Source organism: Astatotilapia calliptera, chromosome 16, assembly GCF_964374335.1.
Source record: "Astatotilapia calliptera chromosome 16, fAstCal68.1, whole genome shotgun sequence".
Lineage (NCBI taxonomy): Eukaryota > Metazoa > Chordata > Actinopteri > Cichliformes > Cichlidae > Astatotilapia > Astatotilapia calliptera.
The window spans coordinates 16,046,898-16,067,765 of record NC_137437.1 but is presented as its reverse complement, the minus strand read 5'-3'; the positions used below and the strand labels follow the sequence as shown (position 1 = coordinate 16,067,765).

Here is a 20,868-nt window from a genome sequence, read left to right as displayed (position 1 = left end):
CATCTTTGCATGTTTTATTCTTTGCTCTTTTGCCTGGATCACATTTTCATATAAACCATGTAAAGCGGTGGTAAATATCAAGTCTGTGTTCAGTGGGATCTTAGCTGGGATCGTAGTTCATTATTGTGGCTCAAGAGTTGGCAGTTTGCCTTGTAATCGGAAGGTTGCCGGTTCGAGCCCCGGCTCGGACAGTCTCGGTCGTTGTGTCCTTGGGCGAGACCACCAGAGGGCCCGGTGGCGCCAGTGTCCGGCAGCCTCGCCTCTGTCAGTGCGCCCCAGGGTGGCTGTAGCTACAATGTAGCTTGCCATCACCAGTGTGTGAATGTGTGGGTGGATGACTGGATGTGTAAAGCGCTTTGGGGTCCTTAGGGACTAGTAAAGCGCTGTACAAAATATAGGCCATTTGCCATTTAACATTTCATTAAACAACACAAAACCAATTAATTTAGTGTTAGCTCTAAAGATTTTTAACATCCTGTCATATCTGCTTCAGTCATATCCACTTTTACACCAAGGACTGGGGTTCAGCCAAAGTCCTTCTAAAGAGCACATCCTGTCACTTGGAACGTCTGCAGGCAGTTATTTTGAAGCATTATCTAAATTAGCTGATGAAAAAAAAAAACAGTTCAGGGCGTGTGCAGATTTTAACCCAAGGCAAGTGTTAAAAAGCTTTTTTTTTTTTTTTTCATCTGTCAGGCTAAGTGGAGACAATGCTATGGCATAGACATGCATGGCTGGCCCCAAAACCGTGCCATTGGTGTTTACTGATCATGCCGATAGAAGCAGCAGGATGAATTGTGAAGTATACAGGGCTATCCTGTCTGCACAGGTTCTGTCAAATGTTGGAAAAGTGATTGGAAGGCGCTTCTCAGTAAATGGATAATGACCCAGTGCATACTACAAAACCAACCCAAGAGTTTCCATTGCCAAGTCAGTCATCTTATCTCAAACCCAGTACGACATGCTTTTTAGTTACTGAAGCAATAAAAACCTGTAAACAAGCACCAATAAAAGGTGGCTGCAGTAAAGGCCTGGCAGAGGATCTTAAGCGAGGAAACAGAGCACTTGGTGATGTCCATGGAGTCTAGACTTATTTATTATTATATTTGTATTCTATATGTATCCTCTAAATAAAAAATAAAAATAAAAAAAAGGGGGAAATGACTGAAATCCCTGAATAGGTCAATTAAACATTTTGGGAAGTTCCTTGAATTAAAGCTTGAAGGCTTCACTTTGTCACATATTGATTGGTTGACTTTAAAGTTCACTATGACAGTGAACAGAGGCAAAAGTAGAAAAATTGTGCATTTGTCCAATAAAATATGGCCATAAGTGTACATATACCTTTTGTCCCAGACTTGGAGAGTAATGGAACAAATAATGCCTTATTTGTAGATATAGTTGAAGACCTGCTTTTCTTATATGCATGCTCTGTCATACGCAGTCCTTTCACTGCTGTGCCAGAAGCAGACAGAAATGCTTTTTTTACATGAAGGAGATGAAAGGGTGCCAGAATGATGCGGGCGAGCTGATCAAGGGACATGGGGAGGGGCGACGCTGGAGTCGGGCCTGTTCGTGCTGCACTCGCATGCATTATCACTCATTCACTGTCTGCCATCCTCTCTTATTCTGCCACTCTCTGTCTCTTTTCCTTCCTCCCACATTCTCCTTTCATCCTCGACCTACTTTCTTGGTAGTGGTGGTGGGTGTCGCTATATGACATGGAGCTCCATGTGAAAAACACAAAGCAGAACTGGGACAGATTCTCCACGCTCTGGAGCAATCTCACTCTGCTCCTCACTTATCCACACCTCAAGTTTGTTTTATGCTTTTGTTGTAGCCCCTCGTGTCCCCACATTGGCTCAGTTAGCATGGTGCTCCCTACAAATACACCCCTGCATACACACAGGTTCATGCACATAACATGACGTGCACTTCAGTCATAATTTTTTCTAAGAGGTCTCTTGTAACTTTCATGAGCACTGGGAGCTCCCAGAGAGCTCTGGGATGTTTTCCTCTTGGACATCGTTGTACAGCTTATGTAAAATACCCCAAACCTCCTTTATGTGTGAACTTGGGATTTAAATGCAACATATGCAATATAGACATAGAAAGCTGAACATAAAAAAGGGGGCATACAGATGAATAGCCATTTTCGTGCTGCAGGAAAACACAAATTATTTGTCAGATAGCCAGCCTGATTACTTTCACACCAGTGTGGGCTTGCTGTACACTTTCTGCTCACTCATTTTATCGTTATCATGTTCGCCAGAAAAGGTGAGTCGTGTGTCCTTCAAAGTAAAATAAACTGCTTTCAGTCTGGTGTAGATATCGGCAAATATCTCGATAATATCAATATCAGCCATAAAGAGGTCATACAATTAAATTTCCTAATGATCTTAATGTTGTTAAGATATTAATAACAAATGTTAATAAATGTTTTAACGATTTAATTAATGTTGATCAGCTAAATGTAATGTTAGTTGATGTCATTTCTATTGTGGATGTCACGTCTCCTTCTAATTGAGGGCTCACTTAGCTTCATAATTTGTGACTGGTGTTTGTTTCTTTGTTTATTTTTAATCTTCTCCCAGCATATGTAGTAAATTAACTGATGACAGTTTAGGTTGGCTGCCATATATTAACAGACTGGGTTTACCAGCTTATCAAAATGTGAAATTTTGTTTTTATATTACCATAACTATAACTTTTAGATTATTCATATAAAGCAAAACCCTAGAATATATGAGGTTATAAAAGTATATGATTAAATCATCAGCTCTACTTTGTGGCTTTGTTTCCTTATTTCTCTTGGCTTTGCCCTGCCTTACTTTTTTATTTAATGATTATTATTTTAACTTTAAGAGTGTTCTACAGATCCAATGTTGAAATTAATGTCACATAATAGAAGTTTATATATTATTTTAACCTATGTCTAAAGTCCACTAGTTTTTGCCTTCACACAGTAATTTGGGAAACCTTTGCCTTTGAGTTAGTGTTGATTAAAGAGAACATTTCGTTAAGAACACAAAGCATGGTATTGCAGATGCATTACAAGCCGTCTTCATCAGTCATCCTTCCCACTGACATCTGTCATTGTGGGCATGAAGTGCTGTTCATGTGGCTTCAGGCCAGTGTTGGCCTGTTGTCTAACAGCAAACTTTATTTGGTTTTGGATCCACTTGATTAAACCGCCACCTCTGCAGCCCTGGACTCTTCTTGTTTCTCACCTGTCTCCGTCTTCCTCCTAGTTACCATGGTGATGGGGATCCCCACCGTGAAGCGGAAGGTGAAGTCTTATTTGTCAGAGACGCTGCGCTCGCTAATAGACAAGCTGTCACCGGAGGAAAAACTCGACTGTGTCATTATAGTCTTTGTTGGGGAGGTGAGATTTTCGCATTTATAAACCATGAGTCATAGCACCGTGTTCTGCACAGTGAAAGAAAAATTATTCTAAAAGGTCTCTGTCTGATATGTCTTTATGCTACGATCGATCCAGACTGACCTGGAATACGTTCACAGCGTGGTTGCTGGCTTGGAGAAAGAGTGAGTATATTTTTCTGCTTTTTTTTTTTTTTTTTTGATGGGTATAAAAAAAAAAGTATAAATATTGTTAAGGACTGAAAAGACTGTAAATGCGTGTGTGTGTGTGTCCCATATTTGATGTCACAAATGGACTTCATTCCCCAGGTTTTCTACAGAGCTGAGCTCAGGCTTGCTGGAGGTGATCTCCCCACCAGCTTCCTATTACCCCGATCTCAACAACCTCAAAGAGACTTTTGGAGACTCCAAAGAGAGAGTCAGGTATGGAAGTCAGAGCTGTGACACTGAATGAGGGCAAAAATGTGATGGCAATTATTATGGAAACGGTGGAGAAATCAGCCCTGGGAGAATGAAATAGGGCAGAGCTGTGATGAGGATTGCAGAAAAACTATAAAGGATGAGTCAGGGGAAAGTAGGAGGGGAGAGAGCAGGCGAGAGCTTTTAGGTAGGTTGCGTAGGTACTTAGTATTCCACAGACATTTCTCAAAGTCAGATCAAGGTCATCAGCAGCAGCACCCTCTGCCTCTGTCTCTCTGTAGTGTTCAGCTCTTGTTATCCTCCCTACTCATCTTCGCTTTGTAGGAGGCTAACAACTGGCTTCATTAAAAATCTGTTCATGGTGCACTTGAATAATAGGACTGTGTGTTAGGTTCATTTGTGGGTGTTTGTTAGCACTGATGCTTCTGATGGGGATATAAATAGTACAGTGTGTTGTTGAACATGCTCGCTGTGGTGTGTTGTATATTACACACTTATTTTCTGTGTGAGTGTGCATCCATGCCCTCAGCCTGTATCTTCTCTTGATCTTTTTATTAATAGTATGTGTATGTATATGTGACAGTGCATGTGCACCCTCAGGCACCTCCCACACAAGAACACCTGCTGCCTTCAGTCAATCTGCAACACCTTGTAGATCAAACAATTAGTGTGACAGTTTGGTTCATCAATTATTCAGAGTCTGCTGCTGCAACTTTGTGTGTAGCCGAGACTACAGCTTTGCTTTCTGCATGTAAAGCAAAGTGTCTGACATGCTGCGTGCACATATATGATATTCCTGAGAAGAAAATACAATAATCTGTTTGTTTGTTTTTAATGTTTTTTTTTAGATGGCGTACGAAGCAGAACCTGGATTATTCTTTCCTCATGATGTATGCTGTAAGCAAAGGAGTTTATTATGTCCAGGTATGTCTTTGGTGCAGTAGCATGTAAAGCTGAGCACACACTTTGTTCAGTTCTGGTATTGGTTTGTTACTGGTTCGGCCCGGGTTCGAACCCAGAACCTTTCGGTACATGTCCCTCTCTACTTTCCTCTCTACTTCATTGTTTTTATTAAACGTTAAAAATAGAAATATTTTTTAAAAAAAGTTCATCAGGAAGAACAGTGCAACATGTTCATATTGACCTTTGATTATCTGTTTTATCCAACAGTCCAGTTTGGGCTTTAGAATCAAAAGTGAGGCTTTACGTGCTCTGAAAGTCATTTAAAATTATTCTATTTTATCGACTTCCAAGACTAAACTTTCTCCTTTTCTCTGCTACGGCAACACTGAGGACACAGTCATCTTGGTTGAATAAACTTTATTGGAATTTCTGTGTAAGCCTTTGACCTCTTTCACTTCCACTCTGAGCTCCACGTCATTGTTGGTTTGTTGCCAGCAGAAAAGACTCCGGCTTTGGCCTTACAGGGAGGCCGATTAAAACGTGTAGTGCGTAATTAAAATTGGATGGTGTCTGCCCAGATTTAACAGTTAATCCTACTAGCATGCTATAGCTCATAGATAAGAACTGAAGCAGAGCGAATGACAGGGTGTACCAAAACAAACATGTATCACACTGGAAATATACTGTGCTCAACAATTTAGGCGGACTATGCAAAATGTTACACACTCAGTTCCCAGATTTGGATGGACTGCGATGTATTTTTTGCAAATGTGAAAGCCTGTTTTCATGCATAGTAAGGAAACAGGTTTTCTTTTATCAATGAAAACCAGGTCATTTTTCAGAGGCACTATGGTTTATTGTTGTAGCTAGGTTTACTTAGTAGGCTGATCCTCTTAGATTTCTGCAGCCCTGAAGTTAAAGTAGATGTCACATATGGGATTTGATTCTTATACAAGCCATTCAAAACTGAATGTAACTGCTGTGATCTTTTATCTTTCTGTCTTCTTTGTGCGATGTGTCATTTCCATACTGTGCTCTCACCTGAAGGCAAAAGGTACTGCCTAGCATAGCGTCGCGCTACTCTAGTTTAGTGCGCAAACTCAGAAGTGTTTCTTAACTGAGCTCAGAGAGCTGTGCTTGTGTGAAAATAGAAGAGTCTCCCTCCTACTATTCACCCTCTATGCCACAATTAAAGCCCTAAACTTTAAGGGTTTCTTCTGTTTTTACAGTCTGATTTTCCTGTGTGTGTTTGTTTAGCTGGAGGATGACATTGTGGCCAAGCCCAACTACTTTGCCACCATGAAGAACTTTGCCCTGCAGCTGTCTTCAGAAGACTGGATGATCCTGGAGTTCTCTCAGCTTGGCTTCATTGGTACTACGCATTAAGCACTGAGCATCCACCAGTGTTCTGTCAAAACAAAGCACAGTCAGCAAAAACACATTTGTGATAAGGCATTTCCATCCTGTAGCACTTGATTATGACAACAGTGAAATGAAATGAAGCACATTGGGAGCAGCCAGTAAAGAAAGAGGAAAGTGATATTGATCACTATGGAAATTAGGTAGTTGCAATAAGCAGGAAAAAACAAAAGTAAATGAGGAGTGGGTACGTCTTTAGCTCATGTTGCATGCCTTTTAAGATTTTTAGAGAATTGAGGTTTCCAAAACAGTATTTTCACTTTCTTGCTGTATTAATTCCTGTTGATTTGCTCTGTTTTTCTCTTGTTTACTCTGTACCAGAAAGTCCCCTGAGCCCTTTTCATGCTTTAATCATCTTGCTGCAGATAATTTGTTGCTAATGAGCTTCTGTGGAGGATCAATGAATGTCTATAAACTTGTTTCCTACAGGAAAAATGTTCCAGGCTCCAGACTTGAACCTTATTGTTGAGTTCATTTTTATGTTCTACAAAGAGAAGCCCATCGACTGGCTGCTGGACCATATTCTGTGGGTCAAAGTCTGCAATCCTGAAAAAGATGCGGTATGCATTCTACTTCTACTACTTGTATGAATGAGAGAAATAGTCTAGCAAAAATAGGTCTTACCATTGTTCTCCTGCCACTTCCCCCCCAGAAACACTGTGAGAGGCAGAAGTCCAGCCTTCGTGTACGGTTTAGACCTTCACTATTTCAGCACGTGGGGCTCCATTCCTCTCTCGCTGGAAAGATTCAGAAACTTACGGTGAGTCACGGGTGTTTATTTTCCACAGCAGTTGAAATGTCTTCCTGTGTAGAAACACTTGTTTCCTCTTTGTGTAGGACAAGGACTTCCTGAAGCCCCTTCTGCACAAGATGCATGTTAACCCACCTGCTGAGGTCTCCACTTCAATGAAGGTATCACTCTGGAGTTTTGGTACCTTTGTATTCATTGTATAGTTACTAGTAATAATTACAGATAAAAATATAATTAGCTATTTGCAAAATGATGTGAGGAATAAAAGAGCGTGTCTCTTTCAGGTTTATCAGGGTCACACGTTGGAGAAGACTTATCTAGGGGAGGATTTCTTCTGGGCCATCACTCCTACTGCTGGAGACTATATCCTGTTCAAATTTGACAGGCCTGTTAGCATAGAGAGGTAAATAAAGAGCTGCTTTATTTGTGTGGTTTTTACCCCTTATTGCCCCAACAGGCAAGCCACGTGGACATCCAAATTTGCAAACAAGGTGTCATACTTTTCAAGTTTCAAATTAATACCATAGGTCCACCTAATAAAAATGACCTTGACCCCAAGGTTAGAGATCAAGTTTAGAGATAGTGTTTATTCAGATTTAGCTTTTGTGCTTTCTGTGCAGTGCAAATCCAAGGAACGGGATGAGCTAATGAGAGTACGAATGGGGGCGATCGTGGCTCAAGAGTTGGGAGTTCGTCTTGTAATCGGAAGGTTGCCGGTTCGAGCCCTGGCTTGGACAGTCTCAGTCGTTGTGTCCTTGGGCGAGACACTTCACCCGTTGCCTACTGGTGGTGGTCAGAGGGCCCGGTGGCGCCAGTGTCCGGCAGCCTCGCCTCTGTCAGTGCGCCCCAGGGTGGCTGTGGCTACAATGTAGCTTGCCATCACCAGTGTGTGAATGTGTGTGTGAATGGGTGGATGACTGGATATGTAAAGCGCTTTGGGGTCCTTAGGGACTAGTAAAGCGCTATATAAATACAGGCCATTTACCATTTACTCTAAATGAAGCATTTTCAGGCCGGCTTCCTACTCTCTGTGGAGTGAGGGTAGAAAGGGAACAAGGAGCTAATAACTATACTGGCAGGTTTAAGCAGAGCAGACAGAAATATTGCATTTTATAGTATTTAAAAATAATAGTAATGGCTTGAATATGAAATCTAAGAAACACCAGCCTGGACATTTTAACCAAGCTGGTGTACCCAGTTGTCTCAGCTCAGATATAGCGTGCAGCGGGTTTGTGTACTTTTGCATACCCAAATTCAGCCGTCTTGGCTCCCAGCTTCAATTTGACAGACTGTGTGCATCTGTGTGGCTGGTACCATTGGGGAGAAAGAAAGTGCAGGGATGCTTATCCATGAATGACGGCGCTAAAACATGTGCTTGATTTGACTGGCAGGTTCCTGTTTCGCAGCGGTAACCAGGAGCACCCAGGGGACAAGATCGAGAACACCACGGTGGAAATACTGCCCGTCTCGGTATGAAAACACCCACACACACACAGACTCTTACACACGTCTGCCACCTTTCTCTGGTGCGGTGTGTGAATGGCTCTGATTAGATTATATCGAATGGCTGCTCTGAGGGACGTGGGGTATTGATTATTGACAGGAATGTGAGTGTGACAGAATCGCATACTCTTCCAGAGGTGATTCATTCTGACACTGTGCGCCACGCTTTGAGAACTGTTGCCAACATGTCTTTGAATGCAGCTCAAATGAGAGTCATCATTAAGATTATAAGATGAGTGTTTTATTTCATTTCATTTCGCTGTCCATCTGTTGTTGCCCTCTTATGTTAGGAAAGTGGACTTCAGACCAAAGACAAGTACAAGCGAACTGAAGATCGCTTTTATAGGATCGGTATGTGAATGTAATGAATTGCTACATGCTGTTTAAATACATGTTTTCTAGTTAGCTTTAGCATATTGGTTTAGAAAATATGTGTAAATCAGTTAAGGTTAAGGATCGTTTTTGCCTCTGATCGCTTACAAGTTTTGAGGTGTGCCTGTTTATTTAAACACACAGGTCAGTTTGAAAAGGGTGTGGCCGAAGGGGCTGTAGATCCTTCGCTGAATCCTGTTGTTGCGCTCCGACTTTCGGTTCTCAAGGACTCTGCTGTGTGGGCCATTCTCAGTGAAGTAAGCCAATCACACTTGCCATCTGTTGATGTGTTGCACAATAAACAATGAATATCAATGCACTAACTCCATGGTTGTACCTGTTTCCCCACAGATACATATAAAAAGGGTAACAAGCTGAACGGTCCTGAGGGACTACGTGAGTGATGGCCCCTGGGGAACAGAGCCCCCCTAGGCTGCTTATGCAGGGCCCCTGGCACCTAGCGACCAGCAGTAAAGTCATTAGGGCTTAGAGTTGCTCGTCCGAGCTTGTCTGACGAATGCCACCTGTTTGTCCCCCGCTCTCCCTAATATACTTTTGCTTCTCATCAGTCTGTTTCTCCCCTTCTTCATTCTTCTCTCCCTCACTCTTTTGCTCTTCGTTTATTTGTGAGAATGTGAATACTACTGTCTGACAAACAACAGCGGAGTGTGTGAGGACTTTTGATCCATGCTCTGTTGTTAAGCAGCTTTTAAAACAATCAGAAAAAAAATACTGGGACAAATTAATCAAGCATCTGAGGGAGAACCGGTCACCTGGCCACTGGTGTAGATGCTGCCAAATCCTTCAGTTACTCAATGCTGCCACCTTTTGGGCGAGCTGGGGCATTGCACTGTCACTAGCGCCTCAGCGAAGCCTGCCATGATCAAGAATGTTGTCATCACTAGTGGCCAGTTGCTCTCTGTTCTCTGCAGAGATGACGGAGCTCCAGATCAACACCAGCCCAAACATTAGAAAAAAATGTTTCCATCTAGAAAGGTGTGGGTTCCATTTAAATGCTCAGCTTATCCTGAAACACACACTCAGGATGAGCTTACCATTAAAAAGATCCTGCCTGTAACCAGACGGTGACACCTTTGACCACATGCCAGTATCAGTGGTAACTACCCTACTCCATGAAGACAATGAATACCAACACCTCTTATCTGACAGGCTGTGTATGACCTCAGTGTCCATTTATAGGAAATCAATCGGACATTGCCTTGGCACCATTTTCCTGAAGGAATATATTGTTATATTGATATATTATTACAGCTACGACTGACGATCTATGAAGGTGATTTAATTTATTTGAAATAAATCTTTAATTTGTACAAGAGGTAAAATATATTTTTATTCTATCAAGAGATGTTTATGGTAGTTCAGAGTCTGTGTCTTTGTGTACTTTTGTGCGTTTTTCTTTTCTAAATGCTATTGTACATATTATTTTCATTATAACAGCTACTTTCAGTTGCTTTCTCTGTCAGTACAAATAGCTTGGTTCAGTTTCTTATTGTTTCTCTCCTTTTGACGCAAAATGTCATAACTAATTTATTGGAACTGATAAAAAAAAACTTGATCGTAGGAAATCTGCTGAACAAAGCTGTAGCTGTGTGGGTCGAAATTGGTAATATGTGCCTTATATGTTGGTCCCTTGAAAGTATTTAACGTTATTCCCGCTCACGTTTGCCTACACGTCAATTGCTGGATATACTAATGTTTTGAATATTTTGAACCCACACAGTCCAATTAGTGATTGGATGTCAACGACAATAATTGTGTGTTGTGCTGAAAGTGGTAAATGAGCAGGGTTTGTGCCAGACGACCATCTGAAACGGCGTGATTTGCACTGCTTTCTTTTTTACAATCTTAGCCTTCATCGCTGTACCCAGTTTTCCATTTTTCCCACGTTTTTTTCCTCCACATTGCAATTCGTTTGTCCAGTCATGTGTCAGTTTTTTTTGATTGGACATAATATTATGACTACTGATAATTGTGGAGAGTGCCACTGATTGTATATATAAATACAGTAACAATTTATGTCTCTCTATTACTTCCTCTTGCCTCTCTGATAGTTTCTAGAAATCAACTTGTATTTGTGGCTGATTTACTGAGTGGAAGCTGTTTTAAAGGGGAACTTCACTCATTTTTACTTGTTAAAAGGGTTTTTTTCAAGGGGGTAGTGAAGTGCCTTTTGGTGGAATCAATATGAATATTTTTTAATTGACTAATCACGCTTGTTCATGTGCATTATTATTATTTGTAATTCATTAAAAAAATGCCTTTTGGGTCATAGCAGGCTCCTCTGCCCCCTGATCAAACCTGAGCTGACTAAAGAAAAGTGGTACATTCTTCACATTTACAGAGGAGATGGGAGAAAATGCAACTCAAGTTGCTGTTTTGAGAGTTTGCTGCATCCATATTTAAACAAACTGAATGCATGTAAACGGCATGAAACGGTCATTTGATCCTTAGGACCCCGCTCCTTCCTGCATTTGTAGAAAGTAGAAGGCAAACAGGAAAGGAGTGTTGCTTCACAGCTGCCGCTCACCTCCAAACATCCATCAGTTCATGTGCCTTCATCGTGTACATGCGTATGCCTGACTTGCATCATTTTTCATTGGACATCTTCCCAAATAAATGCTAAAAGTTGTTACGAGCCATGGCCATTTTGTGTTGATTTTGTTCTACTTGCATTATTCATGTCATCTGCATCACCGGGTTTAATTAAAGACATTGAAAACTTTGCAAATAAGACCTAAAAGTCCAGCGTGTTAAGTTTTCGCAAGTTGATGAATAAAAAAACATACAAGGAAAACTACAATCGTTCCCAGCATGCATAGCTGAGTACTTCCGTTTTCCCATCATGCCATTTCAGAAAGATGGTAGCTTACAGCTTTCATAATAACGTCGGTTTTAGTGCTGTGAACTAGCTGATTTTTCTCACTTGTTAGTTTACTAGTACGGTGATAACTGGTGTTAAATTGAATTCCGAACAATGCCGAAATATTACGAAGACAAGGAGGAGGATAACAGAGCATGCGCAGGCATCAGAGAAGACTTTAAGGCATGTCTCCTTCAGCACGACTGTGTTGTTAAGGTAAGTTAATGTACCCTAGTTGAGGGTGCTTAGCTTAAAACCAAAGCAATCAATTCTGTTACACCTAAAAGACAATCTGGAGACAGAGCCATAAATAAAGCGCGGGAAAGAAATACTTGTGAAAGATTCCTGAGGTTAGCCATGCTTTGTAGCCTACCCACTGTCCTAGAGTACAGCCCATAGACAGTGCTTTAGTTTAACAGCTGCTAGAAACTATATGAATTACATATTACCCAAGATTATTATTGGTTGTCCTTCTTTCTGTCGATTGGCGACACTTGTTTACCTTAAAACTTACACCTGTCCTACGATCGTCATTTCGCTGGGTTGTCAAATGTTGCCAATAACAAGAATTAGCAGCACCACATTAGCCAAGTCGGCGCAGTCTCCCCAAAATACATGTTTGCTTGTTTTTTTTTGTGCCTTTAACTGACCGGAGCTGTGGTCGAATATAATAAATAAATAACAACTACTTCGTCTTTTTCTTGACCTCGATAAAAAAACACCATGAGGTCGTGGAATAGCGAAAGACTTGGGTAAACAGGATCAGAAAGCCTGCAGGCTCTGCCTCCCATTCTACTTTTAAAAATACCTGTAATCACAAATTAACAGTCTGAGAGTCAAGCGATTCGTAACTTTCTGTGTTAAAAGGATTTAACGGGGAGCCAATGAAGAGAAGCCAGTATGGGAGGAATATCCTCTCTTTCTAGTCCCTGACAGTACCCTCGCTGCAGCAACTGAAAGCTTTTCAGGGAATTTTTAGGACAGCGTGATAATAATAAATGACAGCAGTCCAGCCTATAAATAATAAATGCACCCTGTGTCACCCTGAGACAGGATATTTTTAATTTTAGAGATATTGTGCAGGTGAAAGAAAGCAGTCCTACATATTTGGTCAGAAATGACTCCAAGAATCCTCACAGGAATCTTTCCCTGAGGCCGGGGTAACTCCTTCCATAGCAAGTATCATCAAAAAAAGAAAGCTCACAAAGTGAAATAAAATGTTTATCACTGTGAGGTTACATGAAAAAAACAGGTGGTGATCCTGTCCACTCTTATATGAGTAAAGAGGATCCAGTGTTTAATGGTATGTCACCGATGCCAGTTATACTTGTGTTTATATACAGTGTGGATATAATGTACATTTTACTAATAGGAAGGGCCCAGTGTATGAAGTGGTTTCTTATTTTTTCAGGAGGGAAAGAAACCCAGTGAGTGTCTAAAGGAAGGCCACTGCAAAGCCCTGCAGACATCCTTCTTTGAGTGCAAGAGGTCAATGGTGAGTTTTAGGAAACAGTCAACTAGTCATTAAAACAGAGAGCTTTCTAATTTCTGATAGGGGCTTATTGTGCAGTTAAAAAAAAAAAAAAACTTAACCAAGATCATCTGTTTACAGCTGGATGCAAGGTCAAGATTCAGAGGAAGGAAAGGAGAATGAGGAACCAGGCGAAATCTGATGCATCTTTTTAGGGTTCAAGCAGCTCCGAGTACGTGCATTGATGTCCAGGGAATGTTCCAGCGTTACAAATACCTGCTGTGGACATGTGTTGAGAAAGTTGGTGACGCACTGAAAACAGGATTACCGACTAATCAAGCGAAGTGCAGGACTGGGGACAAAACCTGTACAACTCTTCTGATCGATGGGAGTTTTTATTTCTTGGGAGAAAAATGTTGGATGAGTGTGTGTTTAAGGAAATGCAAACACTTGTAATAAATTAATGATTACAATGGACAAGATTTTGTTTCAAAACATTATATTGAACTTCTGATTGATAGCAAACTTGTCTACAGTATAAACATTATACAAATGAGGTGTCCTGCAGAGAGGCAGTGCTATGTCAGTCAGTTCCCAGGTGTAGCTTGCAGTTTCTGCTCTATGCAGGGTGCTGACTTATGACCACCATTGCAAACAGTTTCTTCAGTCACAGAACAAGCAAATCAAGTTCTTCATGTCCTCCCCATGTACCTTCACAGTTGGGTCAATCCACAATTAAAGTCAGTTCAACGCCTTCAGAATTAGACTATAATTAAAAAACTAACAAACAAACAGATGTGGCTCAAAACTCTTCATTTTTGAGTCCATTTAAGAGTGAGCTCAAATTGTGTCATTAAATAAAGATAAGTCTGATTTTTATTCAAGACCTTTTTTTTCCTTCTTATTAACTCTGAGCATCGATATCATGGGATGTGTCTGTTTCAGTAGCAAAACTACAACACTTGTCCATCACAGTAATTATGAAGGAAATATAAAGGCTTTCTAAAATCCTAGCGGGAGATTGGCCGATCACAACAGTGATTATAAACTTTCTGTTAAGCAGGGCTCTTTATTTTAGGCTCCGCATTCTTTCACATAATAATGGGTGTTTTACATGCCACGCAACTCTTCCATATGAAGGCATGACTGTAGCTGAGCAAATCATCGACTGATGGAAGACTGGTGGTTTGATCAGAATACAGAATTAGAATACTTTATTAATCCCTAAGGAAATTATGTCAATTTTAATACTCGAACAGGGACTTGGACCCTCAATCATCGCATTCACAAACCTGGACGTCCATGTTACCCGCCCCATAAAAACAAACCTGTAAAGGTGCCGCTTCTGGCCGATTTAAATATTATTGTAAAGCTGCCATCATCATCTGCTTGAACTTCTCCAAGTCCACCTTCCTCATGAGACAAACCTCGCGAGCGTCCTTCAGGAAACCCACAGTGTCTACTATCATCATGCCCCTGGTGTGCGTGCCTGACAGCTCCACGCTGACTGGGTATTGGTCGCTTTCTATGATGAACGAATCATCTATGGCGGCAGCCACTGCATACGAGTCGCAGGAAATGAAACCCGAACCCGCGACGCACTCTTTCTGCAAGCGTTCAGTCTGCGCCGCCTGGTAGCTGTGGTGGAAGATCTTCGTCATGAAGCGAGCTTTACTGGTGTCCTGCGCCAACCATTCATCGCAGAACTCCTGTTGAAGTGCGAGCAGAGAAAAGTGTTTTGTTTTGGTCACTTGACGACAAACATGTAGCACGAATCAACTTCTAAACGCTAAAACGTGTAAACACAGGCATTACCCAGGTTAACTTGTTGTAGCAGGTGAACTCCCAGCCGGCCAAGTAGGTGGGACAGCGGTACTCTTTAAGCACGATGTATGCAGCTTCTGGATCCACAGCAAAATTAAACTCCCCACACACTGTGGTGTTCCCTCGAGCTGGATTACACAGGGTAGAGACAATAATGAGAACCCCACACAGACAAAGATTACAATTCTGGTGAAAAAATAATAAATTACCAGTTGATATTTGATGGACTATGTTGTAAACAAAATGTTACTGATAAATCCAATTACCTTGTTTTGTTTTGAGATTAATTTAAACTGAAAGGGTGGAAAGCAATACTTGGAAAACTTCATAAAGTTTGGTAATGAAAAGCAACAGCTAACGACTTAAATGTTCCATCAATTAAATAATTGTTTCTGCTGTTAGAATGGGTCCACTGGTTATTTAGTCACATCTGTCTGGAAACACCATAGAATTCATTCTAACGTGTATTTCTTCATAAACAGTTTATATCCTCTGGCCCTATGTAGACTTATGAAGCGACAGTGTTTTACTGACATTCAGTGTTGCCTCCCATGATGTAGAGGCCTTTGAGTTTGCTCGGCAGAGATGGATCCATCTTCACAGCCAGAGCCAAGTTGGTGAGGGGTGCCGTGGCAACCAGAGATACCTGGGAGAAGACACACGGATTAAAATTTTGCAAAAAGCGCACTTGTGCAAGCGCAGAGAGCTTTCCCCCAGAACCTTTTACGTGATAAAGAAAATGTCACTGTGATATTAATGACATTTATTGCTGACATAGCGACGTCATGTGTTTACTTTCCCTAGCGCACATGATGAGAGGAGCCCAGACATCTCAGAGAGCGAGACAGACTGTCATATTTGACAGCAACTTACAGGAGAAATATGGAAACTATCACAATCTCATTCTGAGGGTCTATCACTCACACATTCCTCACCTCTCCTGGGTTCTCGTTTACAATCCTGATCATAGCAATCGCAGCGTTTTCCTTCTGAACAAGCTCCAAACCGGGAGCCTTGGAGTCAGGAGCGTCACCCAGGCCATCCTTCCCGTGGAAGTGCCCCGAGCTGATGCCGCTGTCGCCGAGGATCGGCATAGCAGCGCCTTTAAACACTGGAATCTGCAGAAACATGCAAACGCAGAACCGGTTATAATTCATCCCTGCTTTTATTCCATCAGCATTCCCAAACCAACTTCAGCTTTTAGGCAACTGTAACATTCAGACTTCTGTTTCAAGCTAGAACATACTGCCACTAAGCAGCAGTGGCATTTTTATTTATAGAACACATTTCATTATGTTCAAACTCAATGTGCTGAACACAGAGGTTTAAATATAAAAAGCTTTTGAGTCTGTTTCTGTGTGTTGGCACAGATGTAATTGATCTCAGGTCAGCAGCTTGTTACAAAGAGCTGGAACACACTAACTGAAAGCACCTTCAGCACACTTAGATTTCATTCTGGGAACAGTTAAACCATCTGCTGATGACTTGAGAGGTCAGAGTGGCTCGTAAACAAGGTTGTAAACGGGGGAGCAAATCAGATTAGTCAATTATGAAACTTAGAGTTTATTACACCTTCTGTGTGCATGTGAATTGGGGTGGCTGTAGCTCGGGTGGTAGAGCAGGTCATCTGCTCATTAGAAGGTTTGTGTGCCAAATATCCTTGGGCAGGATACTAACCCCAATTTGCTAGAATGAATATTACATAGCAAACACTTAGAAAGAAAAAAAATTGTATAAAATCTAATTTTCGGATTCATCCCTCTCAGCAGAGGTAAAACAGTGCTGTGAGTGACTTTCCACCTTCTGACAATGGTCATTCTGTGGTAAACATAATAAGAACAGTATTGGTTTACTTTAGCAGGGAAGCTAGTTAGTGCTGATCGCGAGGAAAAGCCCTCTCAGCTTTGTATATCAATAAAACCAAAATAATTATCTCTGGAGTAACATCTGAATATATTCTGTTCTTCTTTCTCCTAGAAAGAAAAAGCTGAAAGTATTCAGAGTGACCAGAAGCAGATGAGGGAGAGGCGACTACAGAGCTCAACCTAACATAGATAGAAGGATAGATAAAAATCTTTATTTCCTCCAAAGGGAAATTCAAATAAAATTTCAAGGAGCAATAAAAATAAAGGTGGGCTCACCACTGAGAGTACTATGCTCGCCATGCTGTGTGTATTTTAATAACAGATACAGCCTGGTACATCCTCCAGGGTAAAGAGGGTTAATAAAACACCTGATTTATGTTACTCATTTATCCTGAAGCCTTTTTGAAGCGGCCTAAACTGGCAGTCTTCTGTTTTGTATGTTTGGAAAAAAGTACAAAGGTACATCTCCATGTGGAAGGATTAACTTGAGAAATGGATGAACATAAATCCTGTAACTTGTGTGCTCATTTCTCTTTATTCATGTTATGAATACATGCATAAAAAAAAACTAAGTAAATGTCAACAATTGACCACTTTGACAAATCTGAATTAACAAAAATATTCCTCTGAGTGAGACGAGGTGCTTTGTGTTTAACTTTGCCCAATTGTTTCCAAGCAGTAGCTGGTTTAATATAATAACTAATATGTGAGATGCTTGATTTCATTTTCAGAGAATTTGGACAAAACTAGAGAACTAAAGCCAACTCCTTCAAACTGTCCACTTTCTGCATCGGGTCATGTGGCATGAGGAACAACTCCTCATTGTTAGACAATTCTATAAAATGCAACCTCGCTTATCACATGAGGCCAGGAAATTCCAACAATGTCACGCTACTTGATTTTAACACGAGTGTGCAACTACAGAGCACCCTACCTCGAGGTGACTGCAGGCTTGCAGGACTCGCAGTGCGTTTTTACACACATTCTCCACTGAGGTGTTTCCATGCACACAGGTAATGCCCAAGATCTGCACATTGGGGGCAGCCAGGGCCATCATGATGGCCTGAGCATCGTCCACGCCACAGTCCACATCCAACAGCAGCTTCTTCCTCATCCTGGACCCTGCGGTAAGAACACAGTTATCCAAGTGTCTGGTTAAACTAAGCTGAAAGAACACGGTCTTTGCACTGTGATAAAGAGGGCAGGAATCAGCTACACCGAGATCAGCTACACCATCTCAGTCAGTGAACCTGATATGAAACAGAAACGTATGCTATTTTCACATCATTACCTGCAGCAGTGTGACAGAAGGATAACCTGCAGTGGGTCACTCTCATAGACGGGAACCGGCCAAATTCAACTGGAAACAACCTTTGAACAGCAATAAAAACACGAAAAGCTGAATGGACAGTGGACCTTGTCCTAGTAGCAAAAGTTAATATTCCATCTACTTTATGGTCTGCTGATTAAAATTCATAATCTGTGACGGAACTACAATCAACCTGTGGAAAGACTGCTTCCTTAAATCCTTCCTACAAAGCGCTTTTTGCAGAAGAAATGTCCCTGAAATGACAGAATAAAGCATCGATGCTGTGTTTTCTAAAACTAAACAGTCAGTTAAACGCAGTAAAATAAACGTAAACAAGCAAAGCCTGATTTGAGTCCAGCAAGAAAAAGTAACACGTTAATCCCTCACCTTTCCACAGAGGTCGACAAAACATCAGCCACTGCTACAAAGTCCCACAGAAACACAAATTGCTTCTGGGTCCTTATTCTTCGTCTTCTTCTGCCGCTGGTTCTTCTTCGGTGGTTAACACTAACAATCGGGTAGATTACCGCCACCCAGTGAGCTGGAGTGATATTCTGCAGCACGGGATAGGAGGTTCCCAGTTTATCTTTTTATTTATTTCAAATTTTATTTAATTAGTGACAAATTAAATTATTTAATTATGTATTTATTTAATTTATTCTGGCACAGCAGAGAGTTCAATTCAGTCTGCCAGACGGCTGTGGAAAATGTGAAGGAGGGCATAGATTTTTCATGTCTAACTGCAACAAATTTTTTTTTTACAGCTTTTCTTGCTGAGAAAGATCTCTCTCGTGGGCTATTCATACCACGCCATAGTAATTACGTAATGAATAAAATATTAAAACAGAAAAATTCAATTTTTTTTCACTGTTTAGAAATAGAAATTTCTTTTTTTTGTACAATGGATCTATGTGAAGGAAAAAGGACATTTACTATGAATGATGTAGATTATACATCTCAGCAGTGAGCTACCAGAACTCTGTAATTTTGTATTTATTCATGCTGGCAGATTTCTTACATTTACTGCAGCAGCAGTTATCATCATTTGACTTCATCAGAGTCTTGAGAATTTAATTTCTCCCTTTCTATCTCATCCAGTTGCTTTTCTTTGCCCCATTTTTCCTGTATATTAAATATGCCTTCCCTCTGACCCTTGTCCCACCTCCAATGCTTTTACATTCATTTTACTTAGTGCCAGCTCCACTGTTCCCTGTTTAAGTGCCTGTTTTACCCCAGTGTCCCAAATTAGCTCAGTCACCTTGTCCTTTGTTTTTGACTAGGTGAAACTAGGTTGCTTCATACAGTAAATTTGGCTGGCTGTTTGAAGTAAACTGATGTAGGCTGGTTAAAGCAAAAGACCTCTTTTTCTTCATATGAGTTTTCTATCAATTTTTAATGGATTTTAATGGATGTCTTTTGACTGTGGGAGGACCAAGAAAGAACTCACCCAGGCACAGGAGCAGGCAACAGTGCTAACCACTGCACCAACATGTCACCGTACCATAAATTAACCATAATGCATAATTCACAGACACACCACTTTGCCATTGACAAGCCTTTATTCATTATCCAGCTTCAGTTCATACCTTTGTGGTGTGCAGGTCGCTGGTACCTGTTCATCCTGTTTGCACATACAACTGGTCAGATCAAAGTCATAACTTACTCGATAACAATGGATGAAACTAGAACAGCATTTGGCAGCACCAGCCATGTGAACATAAATAACATGGTCAAAATAAAACCCCTTTCTCTGCAAGTATTGCACATTATAGAATTTAAGCAAACAGCTAATAAACAGAAAACAAAAGAGGTGTTCGTTATCACAATAATGCAATATGCATTATTTCACTTGAGTCTAAAAACCTTTATCAACTTCTCATTGATAGTCAAAACTGCATATATCCCATACATCACTGCAGAGGTGTACAGCTGCAATAACATATAGCTGAAGATCTTTTCATGCAGGCAAAACGAATAAGATTTCTGATTCTAATCAAGAACTTCTGCATAATTTTTCAGAGAACTGAGAAAAACCAAGACACACATTGCTTTAATCAATAAAAACCTTTTCAAGTTTGAAGGGCTCTCAAACCACCATAGCGCTGCATATGATCCTGCAGAAATGTTTCCTTAGACATGTTAGAGTTGTGGAATAAAGTGATGGACCACTCTGAAGCCCACCATTTGTCCACAAGTTCTCCTTTAATGCTTCCAGTGTAGCATCAGAAGAACATCAGAAGTTAGGTAAGACATCATTTCAATAAAAATGCCAGAGTCGTGTCAGATATATGCCGTACTCGTCAAAGAACTGTGCTTGTATTGGAGTGATGTGGTGCAGAATATTCACGTGTTTGTAGAAAGACAAAGAGATGGCTGCTTAAGGAAAATAAACAAAATAAGCTCTTTGATTTTAACAACTCCTGCAGATTCTGCTGAGCAGCTTATCTCCAGAGAAACATCTCTAACAAGTGACTACGCTTGCTCTGATGAACTTTATTGACCTGTATGTTGCCTAGAGTGGATTTAAAGTTAACAGCAGGAGATAGGTCATTAGCATCCCGTGACATCTTGCTAGCTTCTCTTGTCTTTTAAACTTGTCTTTATATGTTGATCAAAAAGAACAAACCTTAATATCTGTTCCCATATTATTCCCTGTCATTTGCCAAAATAAGTAGGACAGAGGACAAAAATCTATGAGATGGAAATTGTTTTACGTAGTGGATTTATATTGTACCTCAGTGCTTTAGGCTTGGCTTGACGTGAACCACA

General features: G+C 40.8%; 3 protein-coding genes across 5 annotated transcripts in view; 2 read left to right on the top strand and 1 right to left on the bottom strand.

Moving 5' to 3' along the window:
* Window positions 1–10,126, top strand: part of mgat4a (alpha-1,3-mannosyl-glycoprotein 4-beta-N-acetylglucosaminyltransferase A) — a 28,195-nt gene extending 18,069 nt beyond the window's left edge. The window contains exons 4-16 of one of the 2 annotated variants that reach the window (XM_026144075.2): window positions 3,252–3,385; window positions 3,500–3,546; window positions 3,691–3,804; window positions 4,650–4,725; window positions 5,962–6,076; window positions 6,553–6,683; window positions 6,776–6,883; window positions 6,961–7,035; window positions 7,159–7,277; window positions 8,266–8,344; window positions 8,668–8,728; window positions 8,894–9,006; window positions 9,101–10,126. In XM_026144075.2, the coding sequence (XP_025999860.1) occupies window positions 3,252–3,385; window positions 3,500–3,546; window positions 3,691–3,804; window positions 4,650–4,725; window positions 5,962–6,076; window positions 6,553–6,683; window positions 6,776–6,883; window positions 6,961–7,035; window positions 7,159–7,277; window positions 8,266–8,344; window positions 8,668–8,728; window positions 8,894–9,006; window positions 9,101–9,127 (1,199 nt within the window). In that variant the 3' untranslated portion in view covers window positions 9,128–10,126. Of the gene's footprint in view, window positions 1–3,251; window positions 3,386–3,499; window positions 3,547–3,690; window positions 3,805–4,649; window positions 4,726–5,961; window positions 6,077–6,552; window positions 6,684–6,775; window positions 6,884–6,960; window positions 7,036–7,158; window positions 7,278–7,494; window positions 7,657–8,265; window positions 8,345–8,667; window positions 8,729–8,893; window positions 9,007–9,100 lie in introns of those variants that run through there. The other variant, XM_026144076.2, reaches the window with a different exon arrangement.
* A 1,463-nt stretch (window positions 10,127–11,589) lies between these two features.
* On the top strand, window positions 11,590–13,578 carry coa5 (cytochrome C oxidase assembly factor 5). The gene is made up of 3 exons (XM_026144080.2): window positions 11,590–11,846; window positions 13,042–13,125; window positions 13,243–13,578. Exons 1-3 carry the CDS (start codon window positions 11,745–11,747, stop codon window positions 13,282–13,284), a joined length of 228 nt encoding a protein of 75 aa, XP_025999865.1. The 5' UTR covers window positions 11,590–11,744; the 3' UTR covers window positions 13,285–13,578.
* A 5-nt stretch (window positions 13,579–13,583) lies between these two features.
* On the bottom strand, window positions 13,584–18,613 carry LOC113007479 (inosine-uridine preferring nucleoside hydrolase). Of its 2 annotated transcripts, XM_026144077.2 has the most exons (8): window positions 18,487–18,593; window positions 18,293–18,353; window positions 18,082–18,161; window positions 17,725–17,912; window positions 15,861–16,043; window positions 15,460–15,571; window positions 14,917–15,053; window positions 13,584–14,810 (listed from the first exon to the last, which is right to left on the bottom strand). In XM_026144077.2, the coding sequence occupies exons 1-8, from the start codon at window positions 18,509–18,511 to the stop codon at window positions 14,463–14,465; spliced, it is 1,134 nt and encodes a 377-aa protein (XP_025999862.2). In that variant the 5' UTR covers window positions 18,512–18,593; the 3' UTR covers window positions 13,584–14,462. The 2 variants fall into 2 exon arrangements, with proteins under 2 accessions (XP_025999862.2, XP_025999863.2); XM_026144078.2 differs by lacking the exon at window positions 18,293–18,353 and having other exon boundaries at window positions 18,487–18,613.
* Window positions 18,614–20,868: the final 2,255 nt, after the last annotated feature.

Excerpts from the sequence above, each read along its gene's own strand:
- LOC113007479 (XM_026144077.2), bottom strand. The coding sequence starts at position 18,511 with ATGTTTTGTCGACCTCTGTGGAAAG. Across the intron at positions 18,354-18,486 it reads TTGTCGACCTCTGTGGAAAG|GGACATTTCTTCTGCAAAAA; the intron begins GTGAGGGATTAA and ends CTGTCATTTCAG. Across the intron at positions 15,054-15,459 it reads CATGGGAGGCAACACTGAAT|CTCGAGGGAACACCACAGTG; the intron begins GTCAGTAAAACA and ends TGTGTAATCCAG.
- coa5 (XM_026144080.2), top strand. The coding sequence starts at position 11,745 with ATGCCGAAATATTACGAAGACAAGGAGGAGGATAACAGAGCATGCGCA. Across the intron at positions 11,847-13,041 it reads AGCACGACTGTGTTGTTAAG|GAGGGAAAGAAACCCAGTGA; the intron begins GTAAGTTAATGT and ends TTATTTTTTCAG. Across the intron at positions 13,126-13,242 it reads TTGAGTGCAAGAGGTCAATG|CTGGATGCAAGGTCAAGATT; the intron begins GTGAGTTTTAGG and ends ATCTGTTTACAG.